Raw genomic sequence first — 27,841 nt, forward strand, 5'->3', positions numbered from 1 at the left:
CCTGGCTTGGCCACAGCTCAGTGTAGGAGGGCTCTGCAGAGTGCAGTAGCTGGACGGATAAAAGTTCAAACCTTCAATCTTGACTCTTGATCGGTGTTCATGACTGAACCTTTGAGCAAGGCTGCAGCCTGCTGCAGCCTTGACAGCTGCTCCTCAGAAGCCCCTGTGTGTGGTAAACGTCCTTGTGTGTTTTTGTGTGTGTGTGTGTGTGTGTGTGTGTGTGTGTGTGTGTGTAGAGAACCGTTCTGATCCGATCTGATGAAGTTGTTGGTTTATTTTGCGCACGCCAATCGGGTTGGCAGCCATCAGCAGCGGTAAATCCCTTCAGGTAGTGTCAATGGCGCCACTGTGCTGCGGCCCCGCCCCCCACCCTCCTGCTAACTCTCTCTGAACTCTGAGCCGCCTTTGGCCCGCGAGTCGCCGGCCTCCCCATCAGGTTCTAATCAGACCAGCCAGGCCAAGCACTCTCTCTCTCTCTCTCTCTCTCTCTAACTCACTCTCACTCTCACTCTCTCTCACACTCTCTCTCTCTCAATATATATCACTTGTCTCACTCGGTCTCATTCTTTCTCACTCTCTCTTTATCAATATCACTCTTTCTCTGTCTTTCTCTCCCTCTCAATTTCTCAATCTCTCCCACTTTCTCACTCTTTCTCTCAATCTCATGCTCTATCTCTCACTCTCACACTTTCTCTCTCTCTCACTCTTACACTCTCTCAATTTCTCTCTTGCTCTCCTGTCCCTCTCTCATATAAGACGATGAAAATATTTAATAGTCTACGTTTCTCTCTCTTTAACTCTAACTTGGTTCTCAGCCAAGCCTCTACAGATAGTATTTCCCGCAATAGCTCTGTCTCTGCCACTCTCTCTCTCAGCTATAATAGTACTCTGTTCTCTCTCTCCCCTAACCTAACTCTCTCTCTCTGTCTGTTCCTAACGCCCTGCCTCTCTCCTCTGGTCCCTGCAGCTGTACGAGCTGGACGGAGACCCCAAGCGGAAGGAGTTCCTGGATGACCTGTTCAGCTTCATGCAGAAGAGAGGTACGGCCGTCCACGCGGGCATAGCGTGTGTGTGTGTGTGTGTGTGTGTGTGTGTGTGTGTGTGTGTGTGTGTGTGGATCTCCCTGGTCCTTTCATGTAAAACATGTTTTTCCAGTGGGTTTGGGCTCGCGTGCGTGAGTCAAATGGTGCCATAAATCCATATCACTGGCGGGCGCCGCGTTCATTTCCTCTCCGTACAATTAGGGCCAGTAGGAAAAGGCCTGTTTCTGGAAACATTAGGGCCTCATAGCCATCAGGCCATAAAGACCCTGCCCTTAATGGAGCGCCGGCCTCTTCCTACAGACCCCCCCCCCCCCCCCCCCCACCCATCCTCCCACATCTCCCACCCCCTTTTTCTCCTCGTCTCGCTCTCCCACACACTCTCCCGTACTCGCTCAGAGTCCTGCTGATTCGCTCTCCCTTCCACACCCCCTCTCTCTTCCACACCCCTTCTCGCTCACTCTCTCTCTCTGTCTCGCTTTCTCTCGCTCTTTCGTTCTCTCTCTCTCTCATCCTCGCTCGCTCTCTCTCACCCTCTCTCTCTCTCTCCTCTCTCTCTCTCTCTCGCTCTCTCCGCCCCCGTATGAGAGATATTTGACTCTCTCTGTTGCACTCGGGTTTCTGGGGGCTGTTGGGGGGACGGGGAGGGGGTCCGGGGGTCTTTAATCATCTCTGAGATGATTGCTTTATGGCCGTATCGCCCCTCACCGCCCCTGCAGCTATAACTAGAAGAGACACCCCATAACGCACCAGATTATTTTACTCGTCCAAATCGTCCAACCCCACCACCTTCTCCACCTCTACCTCCACCTCTAACACCACCACCTCCACCTCCACCCCACCATCTCCACCTCCACCACCTCCATCTCCTCCACCACCTCTACCTCAACCACCACCTCAACCTTCTCCACCTTCACCACCACCTCCACCTCCTCCACCTCTATCACCACCTCAACCTTCTCCACCTCCACCACCACCTCCACCTCCACAACCACCTCCTCCCCCACCTACACCTCCACCACCACCTCCACCTCCACCACCACCACCACCACCACCACCACCGCCTCCTTCCCTCCTTCCCTCCGTCCCGGCTCCTCTGTCATCAGGCGGTTGATGAGCAGGGATGCTCGTGGCTATTGACTCAAAGAAATGAGTGGTTTAGCAGCCATGGTGGATTGGATGAGTCACGTCTGTCTGGTATCCCGTCTGTCTGTGGCGGCCTCCTGGCTGATTCAGCACTCCGCCGGTGTGTGTGTTGTTGTGTTTTGACGTGCGAGGCGGCGATTCACGGTGTGTGCGCTCACGGTCGCTGAGTCAGACCGGAGGGAGGGCCTTCCGCTGGGTTTGAGGGGCGGGTCTGCGGCCGGGACGGGATGCTGTAGATGGTGTAGCGCCCTCTGGTGGGAGAAACGCAGAACTGACAGACAACGATGAGCTTTTGGTTCTGCAGCTGCAAGTTATATTATGGCTTATCTGTCCCAATTGGGGTAACGCTAGTCCTTAAAAACGTAGCCTGTTCTTTATGTACCTACAGCCAGGGCTAACTCTAGTGTTTCATAGAGATAGCCAAAATGTCAATTTCAGATGAGTAATATCCTGAGGTGTACATTTCATCACCACTTCTCATGATATCAGATATCAGAGGAACTTTACAGCGGCATTAATTAGTTGAATGGTTCACGACCCTGTTTCTCATTGGCTGCTGAAGAAACTGTCACCTTGCTTCGTGGACAAACTCATTAACCTCGTTGTGGTCTTGTCCCTCCCCCTCTGTCAATGTGTGTGTGTCTGTCAATGTGTGTGTGTGTGTGTGTGTGTGTGTGTGTGTGTGTGTGTGTGCGTGTGTGTTTGTCAATGTCTGTGGTTCTGTCGATGTGTGTGTGTGTGTGTGTGTGTGTTTGTCAATGTCTGTGGTTATGTCGATGTGTGTGTGTGTGTGTGTGTGTGTGTGTGTGTGTGTGTTTGTCAATGTCTGTGGTTCTGTCGATGTGTGTGTGTGTGTGTGTGTGTGTGTGTGTGTGTTTGTCAATGTCTGTGGTTCTATCGATGTGTGTGTGTGTGTGTGTGTGTGTGTGTCTGTGTGTGTCTGTCAATGTGTGTGTGTGTGTGTGTGTGTGTGTGTGTGTGTGACACCCCTGACCCCTGACCTCCAGGGACCCCAGTGAACCGCATCCCCATCATGGCCAAGCAGGTGCTGGACCTGTACATGCTGTACCAGCTGGTGACGGAGAAGGGCGGCCTGGTGGAGGTGATCAACAAGAAGCTGTGGCGGGAGATCACCAAGGGCCTCCACCTGCCCACCTCCATCACCAGCGCCGCCTTCACCCTGCGCACACAGTCAGTCGCACATGTGCACACACATACACACACACACACACACACACACACACACACAGACAGTCCTCCATCACCAGCGCTGCCTTCACCCTGCGCACACAGTCAGTTGCACACACGCACGCACGCACACACACACACACACAGACACACACACATACCCATACACACAGACATATACACACACACACACACACCTCAGACTTCAACCTACGCACTCAGTCAATCAGACACGTACGCACACATGAACGCACTTTCACACACACAATCAAAGACACACCTACAGACAGACAGACAGACAGTCCTCCATCACCAGCGAACCTCACCTTGCGCGCACACACACACACACACACACACACACACACACACACACAGACACACACACATGCATATACTCATGCATACCCTAATATGGACAATTTACAAAACCCATTTATTGACCCATACATGCATACCCACACACATTACCACAGATCTACACACATTACCCCACATAAATGTGCACATACACACACACACACACACACACACACACACCAGACACACTACCCACACACAAACAGGGTTATAAACAAACACTCACTCTTGCCAACTCATCTTGTGTCAACAGTTTAAAATTGGTCTTCTGATGTCTTTGAATAAATGCAAATTAAAACAAGCCCTCATGACAATAAATACACAATAGTGTGAAAAAATAAATATTTGTCATAGAACAGAGGCACACCTCTTAACCCGGACATCAAAGACCATAAACGTCCTGTTAAGTCATTATACAAATACTCACCACTTTACAGTCAATCAGCAGAGCTATATCAATATCAACTCTAGTCTTGACTCAATATTGACATTTATTGTACATCTGAGTGTCCCGACCGTTTAACTTCAAGTTTCTCTGTAATTATCTAAGGATCTCCATAATGACACTCTACTGCTTCACTTATTATCAGGTCAATTAGTACTATTTACTTTTGGCCACATCTAAATGAATCACATAAGTAGCTACCCAAAGAGATCTGTGTTAACTTATTTTTTCTTCTGACCAATATATAAAGTTCCTGTACGCTCTTAATTACCTCTTCCCTGTACTTCAGACCAGATACCTAACCCACCCCTCATTCCTTCCTCCCCCTGCAGATACATGAAGTACCTCTACCCCTACGAGTGTGACAAGCGGGCGCTGAGCAACCCCAACGAGCTCCAGGCGGCCATCGACAGTAACCGACGCGAGGGCCGTCGGCAGAGCTTCGGCAGCTCGCTCTTCACATACTCCCCCAACGGGACGCCCACCATGCTGTCCTCCCCCAAGCTGCCCAGCCACGGACAGGGCCACAGCCACGGGCACGGCGGCATGTCCCTGAGCACCAACGGAACCTCACTCACCCCCATCCAGAAGATCAAGACCGGTATGATGATTTTTCGCGGAGAAACACCTTTGTGTGAACGAATGAATCTTTCAGAAGGAACTGTGGCTGAACAGCAGTGTTTCTGGCCCTGGTTATATACAGAGTTATAGAAAGAGTTAGTAGAAAGAGTTAGTAGTGGATATAGAGATGTCTGTGAACAGCAGTGTGTCTGGCCCTGGTTATATAAAGAGTTAGTAGTTTATAAAGAGTTAGTATAAAGAGTAGGTATCAAGACAATATAAAGAGTTAGTATAAAGAGTTAGTAGTTTATAAAGAATTAGTAGTGTATATAGAGATGTCTGTGAACAGCTGTGTGTATGTCCCTGGTTACAGTTTATAAAGAGTAAGTTGTTTATAAAGAGTTAGTAGTTTATAAAGAGTAAGTACTATATAAAGAGTGTGTCTGTCCCTGGTCGTGTTAGTACTGAGGTGGTTGTTTATAAAGAGTAAGTGTAAAGAGTAAGTACTATACAAACAGTGTGTCTGTCCCCGGTCACGTTAGTGCTGAGGTGGTTGTTGATAGTACTATATAAAGAGTGTGTCTGACCCTGGTTGCGTTAGTACTGAGGTGGTTGTCCCCTGGGGGTCTTCCTCTCTTTGCTGTCCTGCCAGAAGAGGAGGCGGGCCATCCTCTGTCGGGGTTCGGCGCCATGGGTCGGCTGACCGGCAGCCCGCTGGCGAGGCACCCGATGGTGGCCATGCAGGCGGTGGCGGCGCAGGCCACCATGGCGGCGCAGGTGGCGGCACTGGAGCAGCTCAGGGACAAGCTGGAGGCCGGGGAGCCGCCAGAGAAGAAGATGGCGCTGCCGGCAGAGGAGCACCAGCGGCTCATCCAGAGGGCCCTGCAGCAGAACCTGCTGGCCATGACCACGCAGATGCCCATGAACATCCGCATCAACAACCAAGGTAGGGCGACGCACCGGGCGGGGGGATGGGGATGGGGGTGTACTGGGTTCCAGGCGTTGAGGGAGTGGTGGTGGGACTTGGTAAATGGTAAATGGACTGCATTTATACAGCACTATTCTAACCGGTGGCCACTCAAAGTACAATATTGCCTCACATTCACCCATTCATGCACACATTCACACACCGACGACGGCATCAACCGTGCAAGGACGACAGCCAGCTCGTCTGGAGCAGTCAGGGTTAGAGGCGTCTTGCTCAGGGACACCTCGACACTCAGCTAGGAGGAGCCGGGGATCGAACTAGCAACCTTCCGGTTACCAGCCAACCCTCTCGACCTCCTGAGCCACATGTCGCCCCCTGGTGGTGAGACTTTTGAGTCCTTTTTCTGGGTTTTTCACCATGAGAATTAAGTTCAATTTGAAGAAAAGTCCCAAATGTACTGAGACTGAAACTTGGTACCACAGTGTTATCTTTAATGAGGAAATGTGACCTTGAGAGTCCATGGGTCTATCCGGTCTACATGTGTACATACTGTACATACGTTCACACACCCGTTGTTTCCTTTTCAGGGGAATCCCCCCCCCGCAGTTAGTTTAGAACAATTTGTTTGCATGCCGTTCAGGAAATGTCTGTCTGACGGTGGTTTGTCTCTGTGAAGAATAACCAGAATCACAGAATCTGCAGACGAATCACAGAATCTGCAGACGGCCGTGAGGAAATTCTCCTTCTCTCTACTAAATTTGTGTAGACAGCTGGCCTTCTGAGTGTGTCGCACTGCCAAGTTTTGCTGCACAAGCCCCAATGCAGTGCAATCATGACGTACTGTATTGAATAAATAGAGCTGCCCAACAATTATAGCTAATACATCTAACTAGTATTTGCAGTGGTGTGTGATCTGTGATCTGATGAGACGTGTTGTGCTCCTCTGAGCAGAAGGCAGACAGGACTCCGCCCTGAACCTCACCACTAGCAGCGCGAGCAGCATCAGCATGTCTGTGGAGCTCAACGGAGTGGTGTACACTGGTGAGTACCTCCCCCGCCACATGACACCAGACAGGCCCAACGTGTGCCACACTGTTTACCCTGCTATCTTACATTCAGGGCATTTAGCAGACGCTTTTATCCAAAGCGACTAACAATAAGCATATTTGTCGGAAGAAAGATAAACAACAATATATCTCTGTCGGTACAGTAAGGATGTTCATAGTAACAAGTGCCAAGCACTTCCAATTACTACGTTAACCCATTCCCTGTATTTAAGGTGTTAATATAGCGCTTTAAGTATGCGCTCATGGTATTGTCAAACACTTTGGATATAGTGTCCACCACAATAGAACACAATGTTATATTTTCTAAACGTGTGTGTTGCTTGTCTGTTGTGTGTGTCAGGTGTCCTCTTTGCCCAGGGCGCAGGCTCCGCCCTCACGGGCTCCTCGTCCCTCAGCAAAGCCATGGGGGGCCGCGCCGGCCCTCAGCAGCTCCCGACCACGCCTACCTCAAGCAATCCGTCGTCATAACAACCCCAGAGCCCCCGGCCCATTTTGTAACTATTAAGCTAACTCAAGCCAAAAACCAACCTCGTTTTTCTACATAGTGTATGCCAAAAAAAAGAAAAGAAGAAAACCACACAAACTCGACATAAAGACTCCCAAACCGAAACTCAGACCACTTTACATGCCCTCTCTCAGGTTACATCACTATCCATCGGTTTCTTTGTGCTACAGAACCCAACGGGAATCCAAAGAAAGAGCCAGTATATGATGAAAAAAAAAAAAAAGATATATGCACAACATGTGAATAATATATTTCTACATAAATGTACATATTACAAGAGAAATGAGGTTCTATCGAGGAAGGGTTATGCACTGTTTACACACAGACTAACAGACACACACACACATACAGTACATGCAACCTCCCCCCCCCCCCCACACACACACACACACACACACACACACACTCAGCTACTGACTGACAGTAATGTTTGTCCTTTCAGATATTTTTTTCTTTTTACAATATTATTGTTTTTATTAATATTATTATCATTATTTGTATTGTTATTCTTGTTGGATATTATTGTAATCTTTAACAATTCTTACTGCAAAATAACTACACATTCCCCAAATATATTTGGGGGGTTTTATTTAAAAAAGAAAAAAAAGGAGATTATCAGTATCCTCTATTTTTAATCAGAAGAAAAGCTTTAAAAAGTGTATGTACTTTTATTCAGGGCATATATAATGAATTACCGTCGTGACCTCATATTGTGTAAAACAATTGCTTTTGCATGGTGCAGCTGGAATGGTTGAATCAGCCCCTCCTCCAAGATATAACATTTGATATCTTTTCTCTGATGCTACTGGGAAAGCCATAACGCAGTCCTTCTCTTGACTCGAGAGCTTCTGGTTCCTGTGTTCCAGAACCAGAACTCTTCCCTCGGCCTCGGTCCGAGTATTGGCTCAGACATCAACGTCTCGCTAACGCTTTTATCCACCGCCCCCACAATGCCATGGCAACAAGGGATGATCAATAACCCCGCCGTCGCGAGCCTGCATATCCTGCTCGTTATGTCATTCGCCGCACAATCACCGCAGTCCCCGCTGTGTGGTTTCTGTTCTTTCTGAGGCCTTAGCTTAGCTTATCTTAGCTTAGCATAGCATAGCATGAGTGATGAGTGTGCACAGTATACCTCTTCTCTTATCATGCTTACAGGAATGACTTGGTGTTGCTAGTTTGTTTTTTGGCTTTATTACCAATTGTGTGGCCATTACATCCCCTGACAGTGAACCAAATGAAAGTTACATTTTGTTTAACCGTGACTGGTGACTGTATCTCTCTGGTTAGCTATGTAGCTACTAAAAACAGCCATAGTCGAAACAACAGTTTTTTTTATTATCTGGAAATGTCGTCTGCTTAAAGGTTGCTGGTTAATGTATCAGTGCTCGGGGTCTGCCGGCCAACGGATTTCAACCCTCACATAACTTCACTCCCATACTCTCCTGTATAGAGCCATATGTGGTCATGTAACCTTTTTAAAGTTTACATGACATGACAACAGGTCCTTTTTGTTTTTCCTTCATGATCATTTGATTGTTCCGGTTTCTACAAATTTTTATCATTCGTTTTGGCGCAATCATTTTCTGAAAGACTTCGGCCTCTTCTGAATAGGTTTCTTGTATTAAGGTTTGCAGATAAAAATGAATCCCTTTCTGAAACACAGAGGTGGATATCAACGTATTTTAAACCTTGTAGATGCCTCTATGCTGTGCGGAGTTTCGCAAATGAGTGTTTTTCTGATGACAACCTAAATGTCTGTACTGTCTTTTCTCTGCATGACATCTGCCTTTCGGTGGGCGGGTTTATCCAAAGCACCACACTGTGTTGTGAGGACTTGGCTTGGTTGTTGTTTTTTAAGTATGGGTTGCCTTGAAATGTGCATTTTCAGCTTTTTTATTATGTGTTGTTGTGTATGTTTTTACTCAATATTTGCTGAATGCAATCAGCCACTACTTGTGATGGTAAAATAACACATCATGGTGAACTACAATGATCAATGGAAATCTAATGTAATCGAAATCTCTTTAGTCACCGCCTCTGTTACCTTCCCTCGTTCTCTCTCTCCCTCCGCTTTCCCTGACACAGATGTCATAGCTCAGCTCCAGTTCCGCAAAATGGCTGACAATCAAAGCAAGACATTCTGTCATGGCCGTTGAAACACTGAGTGGCCTATAAAGGGGGGGGGGGGGGGGTTGGGGTGGTGGGGCAATAGGGCAGGAAGGACGCACGGACAATTTAATCAATCTCCAATCTAAAGGGTCAGCAGTGTGGTTTTAGATTGACCCCATGACCTTTAAGGCCCCCCCCGGGGGCATAATGCTGGCACCTGCCCATCAGTTCAATGCAGACAGCGGGATGCGAGATCAGAGCTGGCTGGATAGCGACAATCAGAGGATATTTTCTATGTACCGCAAATACTGAACGGATCCGTATGGGTGTGAGCATAGCAAAGGCTCCACAGTCTACCTCAAGGACTTAATATAAGGAAAAGTGTACTCAGGACAGAGCAATTACACATAGCCCTGTGATATTTATACAAAAAAGGTGTTTGGTTTATGCTGGTTCATAACATGAATTGGAATCTAGGGTAAAATAAAAATATATATTGTTTCGAAAACTACCAGACAATCTGATGTCATCTGAAACATCATTGGATGAGAATTTACTATAATTATTTTAGCAGGGTTAAGGGAAACAGGAAGGGTTCAACATCTCAATTATGTGTTGGGTAACAGTGGCCCCTAGTGGAATGTTTCGTTACAACGCACAATCACAGATCTTCAGTCAGATCTTCTCTCCTCCAGGCAGTCTCCATCCCAAGGTTAGCGCTGGGGAATTCAGGTCTTTGTTCAAACTAGAGTCACTGGTAGATTATATTCTACGGGTTTATTCAAACGTATTGGTCTTTGTCTTGTCCAGCTCAAACGGACCATACCACTTGGCTTTGTCCCTATATGGCATGGATTGTTTATTTAATTACAAAGTCTACCATAACATGTACATGATAGGACATGACGAGGAGTACTGTGGTGAGACATTGACGCCTTCTGCTGTGACAATTGTAGGAATTAACCTATGTAAAGATTTATTAACAAATTTGCTTTTTTTAAGGGCTACAGATTATGTCATGTCTATATTATTGTTTGTTCAATTTTTTTGGTTGCTAATTTCTTGCCGTTTTAAGATATGCTGTATCCAGCCCTGCACACAGAGATTACATACAGAAAATAACTAATCAAAGATTGAAATGATGATATACTGCTACTTATATTGATATGTGACGATGGTGATGATTCTGGAAGACACTTGGGCAGGCGTCGCTTCGCAGCAGTGTAAAAAAAAAAAAAAAAGTGTTCCATATAATCCGGAAAAATCTCAAATTGTATCCAAGGCTGTCTTTTTTTAGGAATTCTCAGGAAAACCTACATCTACCTCCAGTGTGACAGACACGTTACCCCAGACAGGGCGGATGTAACAGTTTAGCGTGTACAGAGTTAGTGCACAAGTTAGCTTAAAGGGCTTGCAGCGCGCGGCTCGATGCAGCTACGGTTGGATCTCCTTTACGCTCTCACACTCTCTGGTTGTTGTTGTTTTTTTAAAGGCGTGTTACAGGTTTTTCTTACGTGTAGCACTACGATGCAGTACATGCAGTCTGATTGGTCAAAGGAGAGCCACCCGTCACATTGTAGCTCTGGGTGCGACCGGTCGCTGTGCTGCTACTTTAGGTCGATGGATTTGCAGGAGCACCGCTTTCTGTCGGTTATATCAACATGTGCTTTTTATCTTTTACTTTCTTCCCCCCCGCCCCCATGTTTTTATTTGAACGAATTAAGAGTTGTTTTTTTCTTTCTGCTATGTTTATACATAGTAGATGGACGGAGATGGGCCTCTTTGTTGTTTTGTTTTGTTGTTAGCTGGGTCCAAGGCCCAGATTATACATTATCAACATGCTTTTTCCGAATGTGAGATCAATGTTGACTATATACAACGTTTTTTTTAATTTTCTTTCTTTGAGGGGGGGAATATCTTGTTAATGCCTATTTACTCATTAATGTGTTTGTGTGAATACTTATTATTATTATTTGGAATCTTAAATAAAATTTAAACTTTCTCAATTGTCATCTTAACCTGGAGACTGGTTTATTTTATATTTTAGAAAGATTGTTGCCCTGTTTCCTGAAACTAGCCAACGTAACCATTAAAGTCTCAATGTGTAATATTGAGCTCCGTCCAGTAGGTGGGAGACTTAATAAACGTGTTCCGTGCCCTCTAATTGGCTATGCAACTCGGCTAGCAAGAGAGAGGGACGGCCGGCCATCGTTTTTTATTCGTTGAATATATCAGTTATAGGATGCGATATTAATAATAACATAATTGTAATCCCTATCGATCAGCATTCACTACAGATTAGTCCAGGTAATTTTAAGGTTAAAGCTTGTTGACATTTTACTCATTACGACTTTAAATATGGTGTAATTAATAAAAGTAATCTGACTAATACTTCAACATATGGCCACCATTATGAATGTTAATGCTTTTATATATAAAGAGTTGTATGGCTAGGACCCATTTATTACAGCTTTTCTTCCACTCTGACTGCCCGCTTAACTCGTACAGGGACAGGCACTTAGCAGCTTCAATCAGCCACAATGCACGATGCATCTCTGATCTCTCCATCCTGGCATTGCATTGCATCAACAGAAGTACCCTTAACTACATTGAAACACAAAATAAAACGAGGCTATAGAGAGGTTTAAAACATTTATGTTAATTTGGTGCAACATTTGAATACTCAAGTCGTATTTTAAATATAAAATAACTGATGCTTAATTTAGAGTGGGTGGGGCGATCAATGGGCACTAGTACAAAAGCCAACCGAATTAAAAGCTTTTTTGCGCCTTTGAAACCCTTTGAGGCTGTTACTGTCATTGATTGATTGATTGATTGATTTGACTTGTAAACTTTGGTATTTGGTAATCCACTTGGCCTATACTGCACATATTTCATCTGTAAAGAATTACAAAAAATGGCAGAACAGAAAATAATACACATAACGGTTTGAAACGAAATAAAGGGCTTCAGTAAACTAGTTGTTTATGTTATGAAAATATGTTATGAAAAGAGCAAGCAATTGCAGCATTTTTATGCGACACTTTATTTTCGTTTTCGTTTTTACTATTTGCTCAATGCAAACCGTCACTAGTCATGGGTAAAAAGAAAACAAAATATCATTGACCTACAATAATGGAAATCGAATCCATCTAATTCTATCTATCTATAGAGATATATAATGTAATGTATAAAATGTATAACACATGTCTACAAGAGCACAGACTGTACGACATAGTTCTGGAGTGTAGATTATAAAATGTATAACACATGTCTAGAAGAGCATGACATAGTTCTGGAGTAGAGATTATAGAATGTATGTCTAGAAGAGGACAGACTCTAAAAGAACGCCATGGTACTGACACGTGACCAGTCGACCCCGTGGGACGCCGCGAAGCCCCGCCCAGCAGTGACGTATACGGGACGCCGACCTATCCGCGCCCGGCAGATTTAAACAGCAAACAGGATTTCGGGTCGAGGCCGAGAGTACGCTAGGTAGGTAGGTCACAACAAAGATCGCACCAGTTGATTCAACTTCATCCAGATCTCCCTGGACGTCCATCGCTGGAGTGTTTTTGATGCTTTTGGATCGCTCGGTTCGTGGAGAAGAAAATGAGGCTGAGGTCTCGAAGGAGCCCGGCGGACGACCCGCAGACGAGCAGGAAGAACGCCGAGCGCTGCTCCAGAGCCCGCAGGAGGTCGCAGCTGACCCGGACCGCCGAGCCCACCCCGAGGAAGATCAGAACCGTACGTTGACACCGTGTACTACTCTGTAATACTGTATAATATGATACTACTAGGGCCGTGTAGTCGGCCTTGCTTGCTGGTAGTTCGGCCCGACGTGTAGCCGAGGAGCTACCTCAAGCTACACAGCGGCTAATGCTAATTTAAAAACATTCATATTTACACTTAGGGCATTTAGCAGACGCTTTTATCCACAGAGACTTACAATAAGTACATTTGTCAGAAGAAAGAGGAAAAACAATATATCGCTGTCGGTACAGTTGGGATGTTCATAGAAACAAAGTGCCATACACCCTTCTTTAAGGTGCCTATTTATATCCAACAATTAATTAATGAATGTTACCCTGGACTGGTTTTACTGGTATTAAAGTGATCTCGTGTAAAGCCTTGCGTTTGTGGCTATGATGAATTAACGCACACGTGAGTTTCAGCTAGTCCATTTATGATTCATTTGTAGTCTTCATATGCCTTGTCTTATAAGTAACTTGTAAACAAAGAGCTAAGCACACGTTGTCCACTGGAGATGATGAATGTCCACTTTATAATGATCTGGTCTCTTGTATTTCCCCCTACAGATAGCCTGCGAGGTGATCGTTGATGCAGGCACCACTGAGTTGGTTGGGGCAGGCAGCCCTGTGTTGGTTGACGCAGGCACCCCCGTGTTGATTGACGCAGGCACCCCCGTGTTGATTGACGCAGGCACCCCCGTGTTGATTGACGTAGGCACCCCCGTGTTGATTGACGCAGGCACCCCCGTGTTGATTGAAGCAGGCACCCCCGTGGTCGTTGACGCAGACACCCCCGGGTCCGACGATGAGGTCCCCATGGCAACAAGACGTCCACGAGGGAGGAAGCGAGCCATCGCCGTCGAGGATGTTGGCACCCAAGGCAAAGGTGGGACTTCGGTGGTTCAATATGGAACACCTCCCAGCTGTCATAGGGAACCTCAACGCTCACGCACGCTTTTTCCTTCTTCCTTCCGGGATGACCATCCAGACCCGGGCTTCACCACGCCTGTCAGGCCGCTGACCCAGCGATGCCTGTCGCTTATGAAGCCGGAGCGGAGCCGGCCCCGGAGCTCAGTGCCCGGGAGCTTCTACTCTCCCCTGTCCCGCTTCCTCACACCCAGCAAAGAGAGTGAGTGGCTCAAGATGCCCCAGCATCCAGGGTTTCCCCTTAGAACGTCCACATGAGAGTCTGAGCACCTCATGACGGACTGCTTCTACAAACAAGTTAACCTTTCACAATGCGACAACACAGACGTCCCTATTCGTTCAGCATTGGCATTCAAATTGAAAGAACTTCTATCAGCCCTATTTAGTATAGTATAATATAGGAAAATTGAATACACCTTAATAATATAAATACTATGAAATCAAATGGTTGCCCGGCTTTGTGCAGCCAGGAAAAATTTTCTTACTGGCACAGTATTCATATCCCATATCCCAAACCCCCATCGATAAAGAGGAGGAGGAGGAAGTGTTCCAACTGATTACATTAAAAAAAATACATGTGACTTATTCGTATCAGCGAATGGGACAAATGCAGGACCATACAGTTGAACAGAACAGCGAAAAAATACACTTCCAACTAGGCTTACCAACCGAGACAACCATTTACACAAGCATGAGGTGGGTTTTAGTAATACAAGCCTGTTGTGACTCACGTTCTTTTGAGCACGCTTAAGGACACACCGTTTGCAGTAAGTGTGGCAATGATAGAGGTTTTTAAATGTGTTGTTTTTGTGTTGCTGGTCATGTTGTGTTGGTGCTGTTTTAATGGGGTTGTGTTGTTTTAATGTGTTTAATTGCGTTATGTTGGTGTTTTAATGGCCTTGTGTCGGTGTTCTAATGTGTTTTAATGGGGTTGTGTGTTGGTGGTGTTTTAATGGTGTTGTATTGGTGTTTTAATGGGGTTGTGTGTTGGTGTTTTAATGGGGTTGTGTGTTGGTGGTGTTTAATCGTGTTGTGGTGGTGTTTTAATGGAGTTGGTGTTGTGGTGGTGTTTTAATGGCGTTGTGTGTTGGTGGCGGTGTGTGTGCAGACAGCAGCAGTCCGGGCGAGGACCGGGACATCCTGATGAGTCCAGACCGGTTTGTGTTCGGCTACGGGGACATGGGTCTGTTGGCCGGGGAGGAGGACGCGGAATACGTCTTCAGTCCGTAAGTCTGGTTCTCCGTTTACTGTGAAGACATTATGTAGGCCAGTAATGTGTTCTCTGTTCAGAGCGAATGGCCTGGCATCTGTGTCTGTCTGCTGGCATATTTACCCTGATTAAGTCCCTGTAAAGGTTTGATCATAGAAAGTGTATTAGTGATAATAAAAGGGAAGCATGACTACAGGCCTGATGCTTAAGAATATTGTTTTGTCATTAATATGTATTACAAATGTATTCTCTGAAGTAGAGATGTCACACAACAAAAAACTTGCAATGTGGTAGCCACACTTTATATATTTTAATATACATACAGTGTATCATTACATCAGAGAGTTGCCTTTAGTATCTTATGGACAGCCACTTTACCTCTCCTCTTCCTCCTCCCAGCTTTACCTTCATCAAGAACATCCCAGCCCGCTCTGAGCAGTACAAGCCCAGCCCCCGCGACATCCCCCCCAAGATGAGGAGCACACCCAATGGCACCTTAGTGCTGGACCTGGTCAGTCTCTTCCTCCTCTCCCTAACACCCAACCTCCGCCTAATCCCCTTCCTCAACACACACACACGCACTATATTGAGAGAGACACACACACACACACACACTATACTGAGAGAGACACACACACACCATACTGAGAGAGACACACACACACTATACTGAGAGAGACACACACGTAACACTATACTGAGAGAGACACACGCACACACTATACTGAGAGAGACACACACGCACACACTATACTGAGAGACACACACGTAACACTATACTGAGAGAGACACACACGCACACTATACTGAGAGACACACACGTAACACTATACTGAGAGAAACACATTATACTGAGAGAGAGTGAGACACACATTATACAGCTATATATATTTATATAGCTCCTTACTTGTGGATTCAGGAGAAAGCTCTAGTTAATAATTGTCACCTTGGTCTCGAGGAGGAATTTGAGGACCTGGTTTAGGGCTTAAGAGTCATTGAAGTGGTGTTTTCAGCAGCCTTGGCGATGGGCATTTGATGCCCTTCAGGAGATTTCTGGGTGGCTGAGATTAAATTCTTGGCACGGCTTCACAGCAACAGGTGTCTGGTTTCCCCGACAACCAGAGGACCCAGGTCCATTAAATAATGATGACAGCCAGATGTTGTCTCTGGGTATCCTTATTGGCGGCGAAATAGTCCCATTAGGACCCGTGAATCTGTGGCAGCAGGCTTCACGCGAGACCCTAAATCGTATCACTATGTTTACAGTTCAGTCATTTAGCAGAGATTTTTATCCAAAGAATTTACTGTAAATCCAAAATGTACAGTGAATGAAGATGCATGTTTAGTTAGGGCATAAGAGACATTTGGGGTGAAACCTTTTAACTAGGAGCAATGCACTCAAGTCTATCCCCTAGCCTCTGCGTAGAAGATCCTGTCTCTGTTTTAATTACTAGAACATGGCGAATATGGAAGATGGCAACTGTGAGAAACACTTTTTAAAGGGAACCTCAGGTGTGTCCACCCATCTGCCTGCCAACACAAATATTTATATGAACGTTTGTCTGCAGGACGAGACGCTCCTCTTCAGCTCCCTGAATGTGATCGAGAACGCAGACTGTACCTTCAACACCAACTTCCAGGACCACCAGTACAAGGTGGGCGTGCGTTCCTATCGGACATACTGGACGGTTGGTTTTGAAAAGACAACTGCCAGGTCCATAACTACGCGATGCTTGGAGGTCTAGTCCACCAAGAGAGGGCTAGCAGGAATAAGGGGAGGATCCCTCTGGTTCTAATACCATCTCTCCCTCACCCCAGGTCTATGTGGTGCTCCGTCCGCATGTCAAGGACTTCCTCCAAGCTATGGCCAAAGTCTATGAGGTATGGGCTCATGCTGATTTTAAACCATTGTTTTGCCTTGCAAGTCTTTCACTTTTTTGTTGTGTTTTCTGTTACATTTACATTCAGGGTATTGAGCAGACGCTTTTGTCCAAAGCGACTTACAATGATAAAATACTTTGTCAGAAGAAAGAGTAACAACAATATATCACTGTCGGTACAGTAAGGATGTTCATAGAAGCTAAGCACTTAGAATTGTTAGGTTAACCCATTCCCCATATCCAACAAAGATAGCTAGGATAAGATGCTACACAATGCTAAGTCCTATATTAAAGTGCCAGGACGAACAACATATGTCTTGTCCAAGCCTGTGGGAAGGACCATCTTTAAGAGTCTGCAGTTAACTTCCAAGAGGTTTGGTTTTGTCGTGAGCTATGTAGCATAAATGATGATCTGTCATACTGTTCCCGGTTTAGCAAAGCACCAGGTTATCGCGACACAGAATAGCATTGGGTTAGCATTGCACACATGCAAACCCAGCTGGGGGCCGGGGTGTTTTTGTTTTTTGTACCCCAAAAACTCAACCTTTCCATGTGTTTACTCTGTATTTGCAGATGTTTGTTTACACGTCTGCGAAGAAGGCGTACGCAGAGAAGCTGCTGGACATCCTGGACCCTCAGAGGAAACTGTTTCGGTACGTCAGTCACAAGACCCCCCCCCCCTAACGTTTCATCACCACACTGCTGGATGTCTTCAGGGTTTAGGGCCTTATGCAACCATCTCTGTTGGCTTCTCGGGACATTTGTCGTAAACACAGACTTGGCCCAAATGCTGTTTTTGTTTTTTTTTGCTCTCAAGTGCTTTCCCAGTATTATTACGGATGTTTTTCCTCTTCCTCCTCAAATTCAAGGTTGAACCATGACAGACATATTTCAGGAATACAGACATGTTTGTTACAGATTTTTATTGCGGAAATATTAAAATGGCTCAGTTGAGATGCACTTTCCCCCAGTGAAAAGATCCCAATTGTCCAAACTCCAAATCAACCCTGTTTGTACAGTGTCCACATCTCGTGTGTATGTGTGGTTGACCTGGCGTTGTCTCCTTTCCCTCTGTTCCTGAAGCCATCGGCTGTACCAGGAGCACTGCACCTGCGTGATGGGCCACTACATCAAGGACCTGAACGTGCTGGAGCGGGACCTCAGCAAGACGGTGATCCTGGACAATGCCCCCCACACCTACCCCTACCACGTGAGTATCCCCCGCACCGCCTCCTTTAGCTAGTACTGCTGTAAGGACGGATGCACGAGTCCACTTTAAATACAATTACTTGCATTTGGGTACTCGTCGATGCAGATATATAAATAGTGATGGAAGACAGGTGTCCGGGAATCCTAATCCTCGGACGTGGATATTAAATAAGTCGCTGAAAAACGATTTTTAGTACTTGTTTTTAGCTGTATGTGTCCTGTATAGACTCCTACTGTAGTCTTCACACAGCAGCGGTGAATGTGGGGGTTAGGCTATGGCGGGGCGGGGCCGTGCCTGGGTCAGAACTAACGCCTCACCACTAGAAGGCCCTGGGCTCAGTCCCCCAATGGAGAGCTTTCTGGGTTGGGTTGGCGTGCTGCCATTGGTGCACGGTGCTGACACAGAGCATGTGACCCTCCACATGCCGGGCCTATTAGCTGTGATGAGGATGAGGATGATGGACAGCAGTAGGTAATATCGACTGGGACGGCTTCTCTTCCAGCTGATGAACACGGTTCCCATCAAGAGCTGGAGCGGGGAGCAGGACGACCGAGAGCTGCATAGGCTGGTCCACTACATGGAGAAGCTGTCTTCAGCGGTGAGTCCTCCTGTCAACGCGCTCAGACCTGCACAGCATGGGTCCTACGACTGTTGTACATTTATGAATTTAAAATAAACTTATCTCTCTACAGGGTGACTTCCGGGACGTTCTAAAGAGACGGAAGGACCACATCCATCGACTGCTCTCCGAAGACTGAGAGGGAGACGACCCCAGCGTCGTTTTGCTGCGTTACCACGACAACGCCGTCCCCCCCTCGCACAGAGACCCGTCCGCTTGCGTTACCACGGCAACGGATCTTGTTCGCCCGCCGAGACTGACACGGCCCGGATCCACTCTGTTCCCGTGGCAGCAGCTTTCAAAAGACCTCAAACTTACGGCGTTACTCACTGTTAACGTGGCGATGCTGTCTGAGGCCTGGGATAACGTTCACTGCTCGACCGTTACACATCCCTTACTCCTGACCCCTCTGTTGCAGTGGTTCTTTTCTGTAAAACCAACATTATTCCATGACACAATCACTCCCTTCTCCGTACGTAACCATAACTTCATATTGTGCGTTCATTTGTCACCTTTCAACTGATGTTTCTCGTGCACCCTTTCCACAAGCTAACAGTGAACCAAGAATGTGTAAATAATTATAAAACCAACTCTGAAATCCCCTGTTTAAATTAATTTGTTGATTTTTGCCGGCAAACTGAATGCTCCCGTGTATAAAATGTTGCAAACGTTTTTATTGTATACAAAATATTAAAAACCTTGAGTCAATATGATGCAAATCACTTTGGTATTATTATTAAAAAGCTCCAATGGAAGGAGCAGAAGGCAGTCCTTTTTTTTTTTTCTTCCATTTTTTATACCAGCCAACCAGCCGTCTGCCTCCCGATTCCTCACCAAGGCTAAAGTGAAACCCAACCCGCTCATCCACCAACCCCTCACTTCAACACGACACATGTGCCTGGAAGAACAAAGCGCACTATTGTCGCAGCCGCCCCGATTATCTTACCCCTGTTTCTAAACCTGGTCCAGACAGGGCAGCTCCTGGTCAGCCCTCTCCAGTCTCAACCCGTTCCTAAAACTTCGAGGCAGGGCATCAAGAACCTCCAATTACTCCCCCCTTCTCTCTCTCTCTGAACCTCCTCCCCTTACTCCAAACATGTACAAGGCCTCTCGAAGCTCCAGCAACTGTCTCCCTCAAAAAAACGAAATCTGAACCATTCTAGAAGATTAATAACTATTGTCCGCCCCCTACTCTCTCTACTCTATTATCGGACGACAATGGGGGACCCGGGGCCACACTGTACGATCGACCCAGCGCTGTTTCCAGGGGACTCGGGGGAAGGAGAGGTTTGGAGAGGTTTCTCCTTGTGAAATGCCGTGTGCTCCCTGGTACTAGACAGACCCAGTCCGGCCCCCACCCCACCCCCTCCTCTGGCGTGGGGTGGTGTGTGTATCCGCTCCGGCTTGATGTGCTCCATATGGTCCGGGACTGCGCGGTACCCGGAGTGGCTGGGGGGGCGGGGCCACGGCGTAGTATTTGGTCCTGGTTGAAATTTGATTCAGAAGTTGAGAGGACTGGAGGACCCAAAGCGAGCGAGGGGGGAGGGAGACACACACATACACACACACACACACACACACACACACACACACGTCGACCGGACGCTATTTTACTGCAATAATAAAAGAAGCGAAGACGGACCCAGCCATCGCTACAGTCTGAGAGGTAAGACTTTGTGATGATCCCTGACTGATGCTGATTTAAAAAGCAGGGATGTTTTTAATGAAGCTTCATATCTATAATCGATCCTAGATTGGTTTTGTCTGGACCAATACTTTTGGTTAATGCGATAACCATGCATGTGTGTGTGTGTGTGTGTGTGTGTGTGTGTGTGTGTGTGTGTGTGTGTGTGTGTGTGTGTGTGTGTGTGTGTGTGGTTGCAAAGTAGAAAACTACACAACGTGATCAATAGCCTACATGGCGATGGATTGTGCGTTTCTTTTGTAGGCTGACTTCTCACATCGACACATCCTCTACTTTGTCTGTGTAGCCTCAGGGCATATTGTAAGACTATCTTAAATCTAATCCTCAAAGCGTCCGTTTGTCTTTATACTGTAATGGGTATAGGGATCGATACATGGTGTTTCAGTCTGCAGCTGAACAAGTCCAGGCTTTAGTTGGGTTTCTCTGCTGACTTGAGTCAACGCACATTGCCTGTTGCGTGTTTTTTCTTTCACTGCGTTTTTTTTTTTTTTTTTTACCTCCGTCGTGCATCCAATTCTTATCTTAACTCCGGATTTATTACGTCCAAACGCACTTTTCTTTATCCTTGTTGCGTATTGCACAGAGAATGTAGAAGAAGTCTAGTAGGCTACAGCCTTTACTTTAAGACGTGCGTGGTTCAGACATGCACATTGTGTGCGTGTGTGTGTCTCTTAAGTGGATGGCGTGTCCGCGCCAATCCCCCCCCACCAAAGTCAACCCCCAGATGTTGGGACCCCGTGATGGCGGGACGGGCCGGTCGCTCCTTAAATAAGACTCACTTTGCTTTAGTTTATTTTTATTTCTGTGTTATGCACACAAACATACCATTCTAGAATGGAAGTAGCGTAACGTGTGTCTATACAATGTGTGATATTATTCTTGTATTAATCGTTACTAATTAGAAGTCAGTTACATTTCCATTTAGGGCATTTAGTAGACGCTATAGGCTTAATCCAAAACGACTTTGGAGTCCTAGGTCGTTCGTTTTATCGTTTTCTTTTATAGTCTAACCCTGATCTTTTTTTTTTCTTTTTCTTTATTTCCTTGCGCCCTACAGACCGTGCGACCATGAGCTCCACGGGGCGTCCGGCCGCTCACCCGCAGGACGGGGCAGAGATCGACAGCGTCAAGGAGTCCATCAGTGACATCATCAACCAGCTGCAGGACATCGACCCGGCGCGGCTCTCCTTCTCCCCCTTCTTGGACCTGGACACCCAGATCTCGCTGGCGCCCGTGTCGGACAGCCCCGAGTCCTCGGTGGAGGAGCTCCACTCCTCGCCCCACTCCGTGACCGGGTCGCAGCGGTCCCTGGAACCCGGGGCCGGGCCCTCAGCCGATACGCACAGAGGTGAGTTAGGTTTCTTCCACTTTTTGGGGGGCCACGTGTGTTTGGGGTTTGTTTATGTTGTAAACAAACATTAAGATAATTTTAAAAATGCGTTTGTTTGTTTTAAACTTGTTGTTTATGTTGATTGGGTCAAAATGGGGTTAACCCTAAAAACAAATAATAATAATAAAAATAATTTAAAAAAAGGATACAAAAGGACTGGGAGATGATGATGTGCCAGTGCACCCAGTGTCATTTCAACCAACAAAAACGGAATAATATCTAAAAACCTAACCCTAACCCTAATTTTAAGACAACAAAAAAAATGAAAAGGGCAGAGTTGTATAATCACTTTACACAATTGCTGACTGATTTAAAATGGCATATTTGTGTTCTAAATGAAATCATGAGATTTGGTATTTATATCCCTAACCATAAAGAACAAAGCATTACAGTACTGGTTCTCACAGTGTGCACAGGACACCATGCCGTCCATGTTTTGAATGCCCTGATTTGAATGCGCTGCTCAGACGTTTGTGTTTGCGTCGGTTCCAGACGACGACAGCCGGCCAGAAGAGAGCGGGACCAACCATCCGGAACAGGGAGTACCGGAGGGGGGGAGAGATCTTTCCAGCGCCGTTGCCACGACGGCGCACTGTTTGGAAGACGCCTCGGAAAACCGTGTCGTCGCTCCCGACCCCGTCCCCTCCTCCCCTTCCTCCTCCCCTTCCTCCTCCCCCCCCTCCCCTTCCTCCCCCTCCGCCCCCCTCGCTGAAGAACTCCCCAACGGAACCGACCAGGCACGATGGGCCTGCCACCCCCCACCCCCCCTCCACCCCCACCACCACCACCCCCAGCACCCCCCCACCGACGAGGGCCGGCCCCTGCTCGATGCCCCCCCCGACACCATGGAGCTGGCCGTCTGGATGGAGTCTGAGGGGCGGGGCCAGGACTGCGATGCGGTTGTCGTGGCGATGGACGCCGTCCCGCCGAGCGGCCGGTGCTGCTGCTGCCGGACGGGCCGTGTTCCCGCCCTCTGCGCTACCCTGGCCTCAATGTTCTGCGCCGCGGGGATTCTCTATGCACTCTATTTTTACGTCCCCCTCAAGGCCCCGCGCTGCCCTGACCTGGCCAGCCGTCTGGTCTTCACCCTGGGCTGCTGCCTGGTGGCCTGCTTCCCCGTCCTGCTAGGTAGGTCTGGAGGTCTGGGGGTCTGGAGGTGTGGAGGTCTGGGGGTCTGGAGGTCTGGAGGTCTGGAGGTCTGGGGGTCAGACTAGGCTGGTCATGTCCTGCACAACAAACCAAAACAACGCCCTCTGCAATGAGCCGATTTATAATAAGAACTTTTTATTTGGGAGGATGGAAGAGCTTCAGGTCGTCTAGTCGTCTTAAGTCCAGGAATGTAGAATGAGCCTGGTGTTTTTTTGTTTTATCTTTGTTTTTTAATTTGGTTGAGTTTCTGGAAGCCAAAGCTTTAGAGGATTCACTGAGCTTCTGGAGAGGAAGCCATACTTCCTCTTCCTGTCGGTAGCCTTAAAAGGAGACAGAGAGAGACAGAGAGACAGACATGGGGGAGACGGACAGAGGGAGACAGGGCCCCGTCTGCGTCCTGGTTGTCTCCCAGTGTTTACTGGCGTCCTGACCGGGAAGGCCAGGAGGTGCGTACAGGAGTATGGCCCAGTGTGACCCAGTTTATCCAGTCTAAGAATGCCACAGTTGACAGCTTAATATGGAAAATAAATTCACCCTGTTTATCAGAAAGACTGCAGCTTTGTGTGTGTGTGTGTGTGTGTGTGTGTGTGTGTGTGTGTGTATTTGGGGGGGGGGGGGGGTAATCTTCCAAAAATAGAAAATCCCCTTCATGCCTATTCCCAATATCATCTGGAGCGAGGCTGTCAGGAGCGTTAAGGCTGTTCCAGGAGTGTGAGGTCCAATCGATTCGTGGAAAGATCCAAGGCCTGGCGTTCCATTCAGGAAGCTGTCTAACCATCTCCCATCTCTCCCCCTCTCTCCCCCTCCTCTCCCCCCTCAGCGATGCTCTCTGGCTGGGTCTGCCAGTTCTGCAGCGGCTCCCTGGAGCCCGTGGAGCCCGTGTCCAGGCGACGGGCCCTCCAGAGGCTGTTTGTCTCCTCCTCCCTGGAGCTGCTGCTGCTCTACGTCCTCAACCTGCTCCTCATGGCCTCCCAGCTCCCCCAGAGAGACCTCCACCTGGTGCCCACCGCCGCCGCCATCTTCTTCCTGGGAAGGTGAGAGAGAGATAAACGTTGAGATCTGAGATAGAGGGCAAGAGAGAGAAAGAGAAAGGGAGTGAAAGAGAGCTTTATGTTGAGAGAGGGAGAGAGAGAGAGTAGTGTGTGTGAGAAGTGTGAGAGAAATAAAGAGTTAGGGAAAATAAGTAATAAAGAAGAAAATAGAGAAAGGGAGGTAAAGATGTGTGAGAGACAGAGAGAGAAAGAGATTGCAATAGTTGGGCAAGAGAGTGAGGAAGAGCTAGACAGAGAGAAGGGGAAATGGGAAGGGAGTGATAGAGAGAGCGGGAGACTGGGAGTGTGAGAAAGACGGAAACAAACTGAAGGATTAACGAGTGAAAGCTAGAAAAGTTTACTACCCATTAAAAGTTGCTGATAAGTAGGTAAGTAGTACATGGTGATGGAGATGGAAGGAAGGATAGAAGAAGCGAAATCAAAAACAAAATCTTTTTGTCTCCACTCGCTTCCATTCCAATTCGGAGATTTGCAAATGTGCGGGAACAGGCTGATGAGGAGGGGTGGAAAGAGAGATGGTGAGGGAGCCGGCGGTGATGATTGTGATGGTGGGGTATACAGAGAAACAAGAGTTATTCACCAGGGGTGAACAGACGTAGGGAACTCCCAGACGTAAACCTCATCACTGTAACGAACAGCTCTGCAACCACAAATTGGAGAATAATAACGTTATACAGAGAATCTTCCAAATTGACAAAAACAATCATTAAGGAACAGGACAGGAATAGATGAGATTAGCTGTAGGATTGTAGTGTTTATCGACCTCTGAATACAAAATGCGAGTGGATTTGAGATGATGTAGGTTTTCATTGCTTTTAAATGTACCAGAACTAATTATCAGGAGAATGAGATTGGGCTGGCTCCTGATTTAAAACAACATATTTAAACAAAACCTGCGATTTCCATCCTTCATCGCTTAGAAATAAACTAAAATAAAAAGTAAAAAGTGAAACTATGTATTCTCTGAACAAAGTGGAAATACGAAAAGACAAGAACCTTCTTATTTACCCCACATCGCAGCAGAGAGTAAAGAATTACAAAGGGATGAATAGTAAGAAGTAAAACAAACAGAAAACAAAGAGAAAACATTTTTATATCTATAGATAATCTTGTGAGTGTTTGTATATATATATATATATGTATATATATGTATATATATATACACACATGAGAGTCACACAATAGATTAGGTTGAACGTCATGATGGATCTTTTCGATTGATCTTGATCTTTTTAGTTGATTTCAGCAGTGTGTTAATTATTGTGAACAATGCTACCTTGTGTGTGTGTGTTTGGGTGTATGTGTGTGTGCACATACATACGTACATACAGATAATAATATGTGTCATTTTTCATAATCTGCCCAACAACGTCATTTTATCTAATTTTGTTCATTTTGTTCTCCATCTGCCTCCCTCCCCTACTCCCCCCCTCCCCCCCCAGACTCGTCTACTGGGCCAGTCTGCATGGGTGCCCCACCTGGCGGGCCTTCGGCGCGGGCCTCACCACCTTCCCCTTGCTGGCCATGGTGGCTCTGAACCTCTTCTTCCTCTACAACCTGGGCCTGGAGTACCCCGCCTTCCGCTCGCAGGACCTGCTCCTCAACCAGGACACGCCCTCTCTGTGGTCGCCGGGGGCGATGGCCGCCAAGCCAAACGCCACCCTGGACACTATGTGAGGAAGAGGAAGGGAGGAGGGCGATGAAGAAGGGGGAGATGAAGGAGAAGAAGAAAGAGAGAGGAGGGAGAGGGACGCTCTTTGTGCTTTTTGAAGGAGGAGATCTTTCTAGAAATAGGTCATTTCTGTGGTCTGCAGGCCGGCTTTGGAGACGGCGGCCGACCAACCTCGGAGCTCCTGCGATGGCTGTCTGCTTCAGCGTATACAGGACGTTCTCTGTTGTTAATGTGGATTCCTGCTTATTATCTGAAGCGCCATGAGAGTCCTTTTTTTCTCTCTTGCTTGTGGCCAAAAAAAAAAAAGCCCTTGAACTCTGAAGTTCTAGTCTTAAACGTTTGTCCTTTTAAGCCATTCCAGTACCTATATTTAATGTTTTGAACTCGTAAGCGCTTCAGAGCTTTTGCTTTTTTTTATACGGATTCATTTGGTTCAATGGCAAAAAAAACTTGCAGAAAACCTTTCTTGTGAGGAAGTATATTTTTTATTGTGCCAAACTTTTGTAAATGATAATAATGATGCTAAGAATAAAGGCCATTACTTTGACATGTTTACATTTTATCACAGTTTTACATGTCATATGTCTTCAGCCTACATGTATTCCGGAGCAAGTTGTCTAGCCCCTACCTGCTCATTGATAAGTAACTGAAACATCCCTTCTAGCTCTGGAACAATGGCCACAGGGTAACCAGTTAACTGGCGGCATTCCCACCAGTGCTTTCTGATCTTCTCAGCCTGAAGACCACCCTCTTCTCCCTGACTACCCTGTCTCCCCCCGCTGTTTAAAAATGTCCCACCAGAGGAGAACCGATCCCTAACATATTCCCATGAGGCTGCAGCCCTGTTGCCTAGTGTTGGGCTAGCATCAGCGCTGAGAGCTATGTGGGGCCCTGCTGGTCCCGGGCCCAGTACGCTAGGACAGCTTCATGAAGATAATTCATGAATAATGAGAGGGGGCGGGGAAGGGGTTCGTCAGACTCACCACACAGAGGGAAGCAGAACTACTCCCGGAAAACCAGACCCATCCCACACACACTTTGCTTTTCCCTCTGAGGGTGCAGCGAGATGAAATTAAAGGGCACCACCTTTTAAATTACTTAGCAGGATTTGAAAAGAGAGTCCCTCTGCTCCATCCTGCTCCGTCTGTCTGGATGCAATATGATCTGGGGTCTGACTGTAGTTTAAAACCTGTGGACAGCAGGATCAGAGACTGGGATTGCTCTTTACTGGTGTTTTTCTTTCTATTTTCTTACATTTATATTTAGTCTTTGCACTTACAGCCAAAGAAACTAACAAGTGAGGCTAAAACATACAATCCATATTGGGATTATAAATAAAATCAAAGTACAGAAATAGGTTTGATAGAAGAACTTAACATTGAGATGCAGCAGTTGTGTGAGAGAATCATTGGCTGTTAAATGTTAGACACCAGTATTTTTTGGGCTGGTAATAGACAAAGGGTAGTCCGCTATGTCTGCCGTGGCAACAGAAAAAGTAATGGAATGCATGGTTTTGTTTAATTATTCTGTAACAGTACCCTGCTGTGTTCAAGTTGACAAATATTCATTTTTGTTTGGTGGTGATGTCAAGACTATCACAGCACAATGGTTTTAGTTGTTAGGGTGCAAATTAGGCCTAAATCTCCTAAACAACCCTTTGGATCAAAGCAGCTGCTAAATAATACAGGACAATTTGTGACAAGAAAAACATGCATTAAAAGCATGTTAAGTAGTTTACTAAAGGTCAAACTGGTAAACAAACATAAAAAACAATTGTATAATTTCCTCTTAGCTTTGGAACAATATGTAGAAGGTATCCTGAAAGATCACTGCACTCATCACTGCAGCTCAACATTCATGACCCCAGGCCATCACATGGATACATCCAAATTAAATTCCTCCTTAATTCATAAAACCACAACATAG

The 27,841-nt window shown here is 46.6% G+C and overlaps 3 protein-coding genes across 3 annotated transcripts in view; all 3 read left to right on the forward strand.

Moving 5' to 3' along the window:
• The window catches only part of LOC311353706 (AT-rich interactive domain-containing protein 3A-like), a gene marked incomplete at its 5' end in the record, with an annotated part of 11,589 nt that extends 4,258 nt beyond the window's left edge, over positions 1-7,331 (forward strand). The window contains 6 exons of the mRNA XM_084473594.1: positions 968-1,040; positions 3,194-3,377; positions 4,509-4,777; positions 5,390-5,683; positions 6,617-6,706; positions 7,073-7,331. Of these exons, the coding sequence (XP_084329720.1) occupies positions 968-1,040; positions 3,194-3,377; positions 4,509-4,777; positions 5,390-5,683; positions 6,617-6,706; positions 7,073-7,200 (1,038 nt within the window). The 3' untranslated portion in view covers positions 7,201-7,331. The remainder of the gene's footprint in view (positions 1-967; positions 1,041-3,193; positions 3,378-4,508; positions 4,778-5,389; positions 5,684-6,616; positions 6,707-7,072) is intronic.
• A 5,503-nt stretch (positions 7,332-12,834) lies between these two features.
• Positions 12,835-19,655, forward strand: ctdspl3 (CTD (carboxy-terminal domain, RNA polymerase II, polypeptide A) small phosphatase like 3). Its single transcript, XM_084472724.1, has 11 exons — positions 12,835-13,096; positions 13,669-13,987; positions 14,090-14,230; positions 15,137-15,254; positions 15,638-15,749; positions 16,807-16,893; positions 17,057-17,119; positions 17,692-17,771; positions 18,202-18,328; positions 18,831-18,926; positions 19,021-19,655. The coding sequence occupies exons 1-11, from the start codon at positions 12,962-12,964 to the stop codon at positions 19,084-19,086; spliced, it is 1,344 nt and encodes a 447-aa protein (XP_084328850.1). The 5' UTR covers positions 12,835-12,961; the 3' UTR covers positions 19,087-19,655.
• An 836-nt stretch (positions 19,656-20,491) lies between these two features.
• LOC311353707 (uncharacterized protein) lies at positions 20,492-25,920 on the forward strand (the record flags this gene model as incomplete). The annotated part of the gene is made up of 6 exons (XM_084473595.1): positions 20,492-20,613; positions 21,710-22,000; positions 22,535-22,680; positions 22,837-23,170; positions 24,012-24,225; positions 25,686-25,920. Exons 2-6 carry the CDS (start codon positions 21,721-21,723, stop codon positions 25,918-25,920), a joined length of 1,209 nt encoding a protein of 402 aa, XP_084329721.1. The 5' UTR covers positions 20,492-20,613; positions 21,710-21,720.
• Between the last annotated feature and the right edge of the window lie 1,921 nt (positions 25,921-27,841).

Source organism: Micromesistius poutassou, assembly GCF_964030765.1.
Source record: "Micromesistius poutassou genome assembly, chromosome: 9".
Lineage (NCBI taxonomy): Eukaryota > Metazoa > Chordata > Actinopteri > Gadiformes > Gadidae > Micromesistius > Micromesistius poutassou.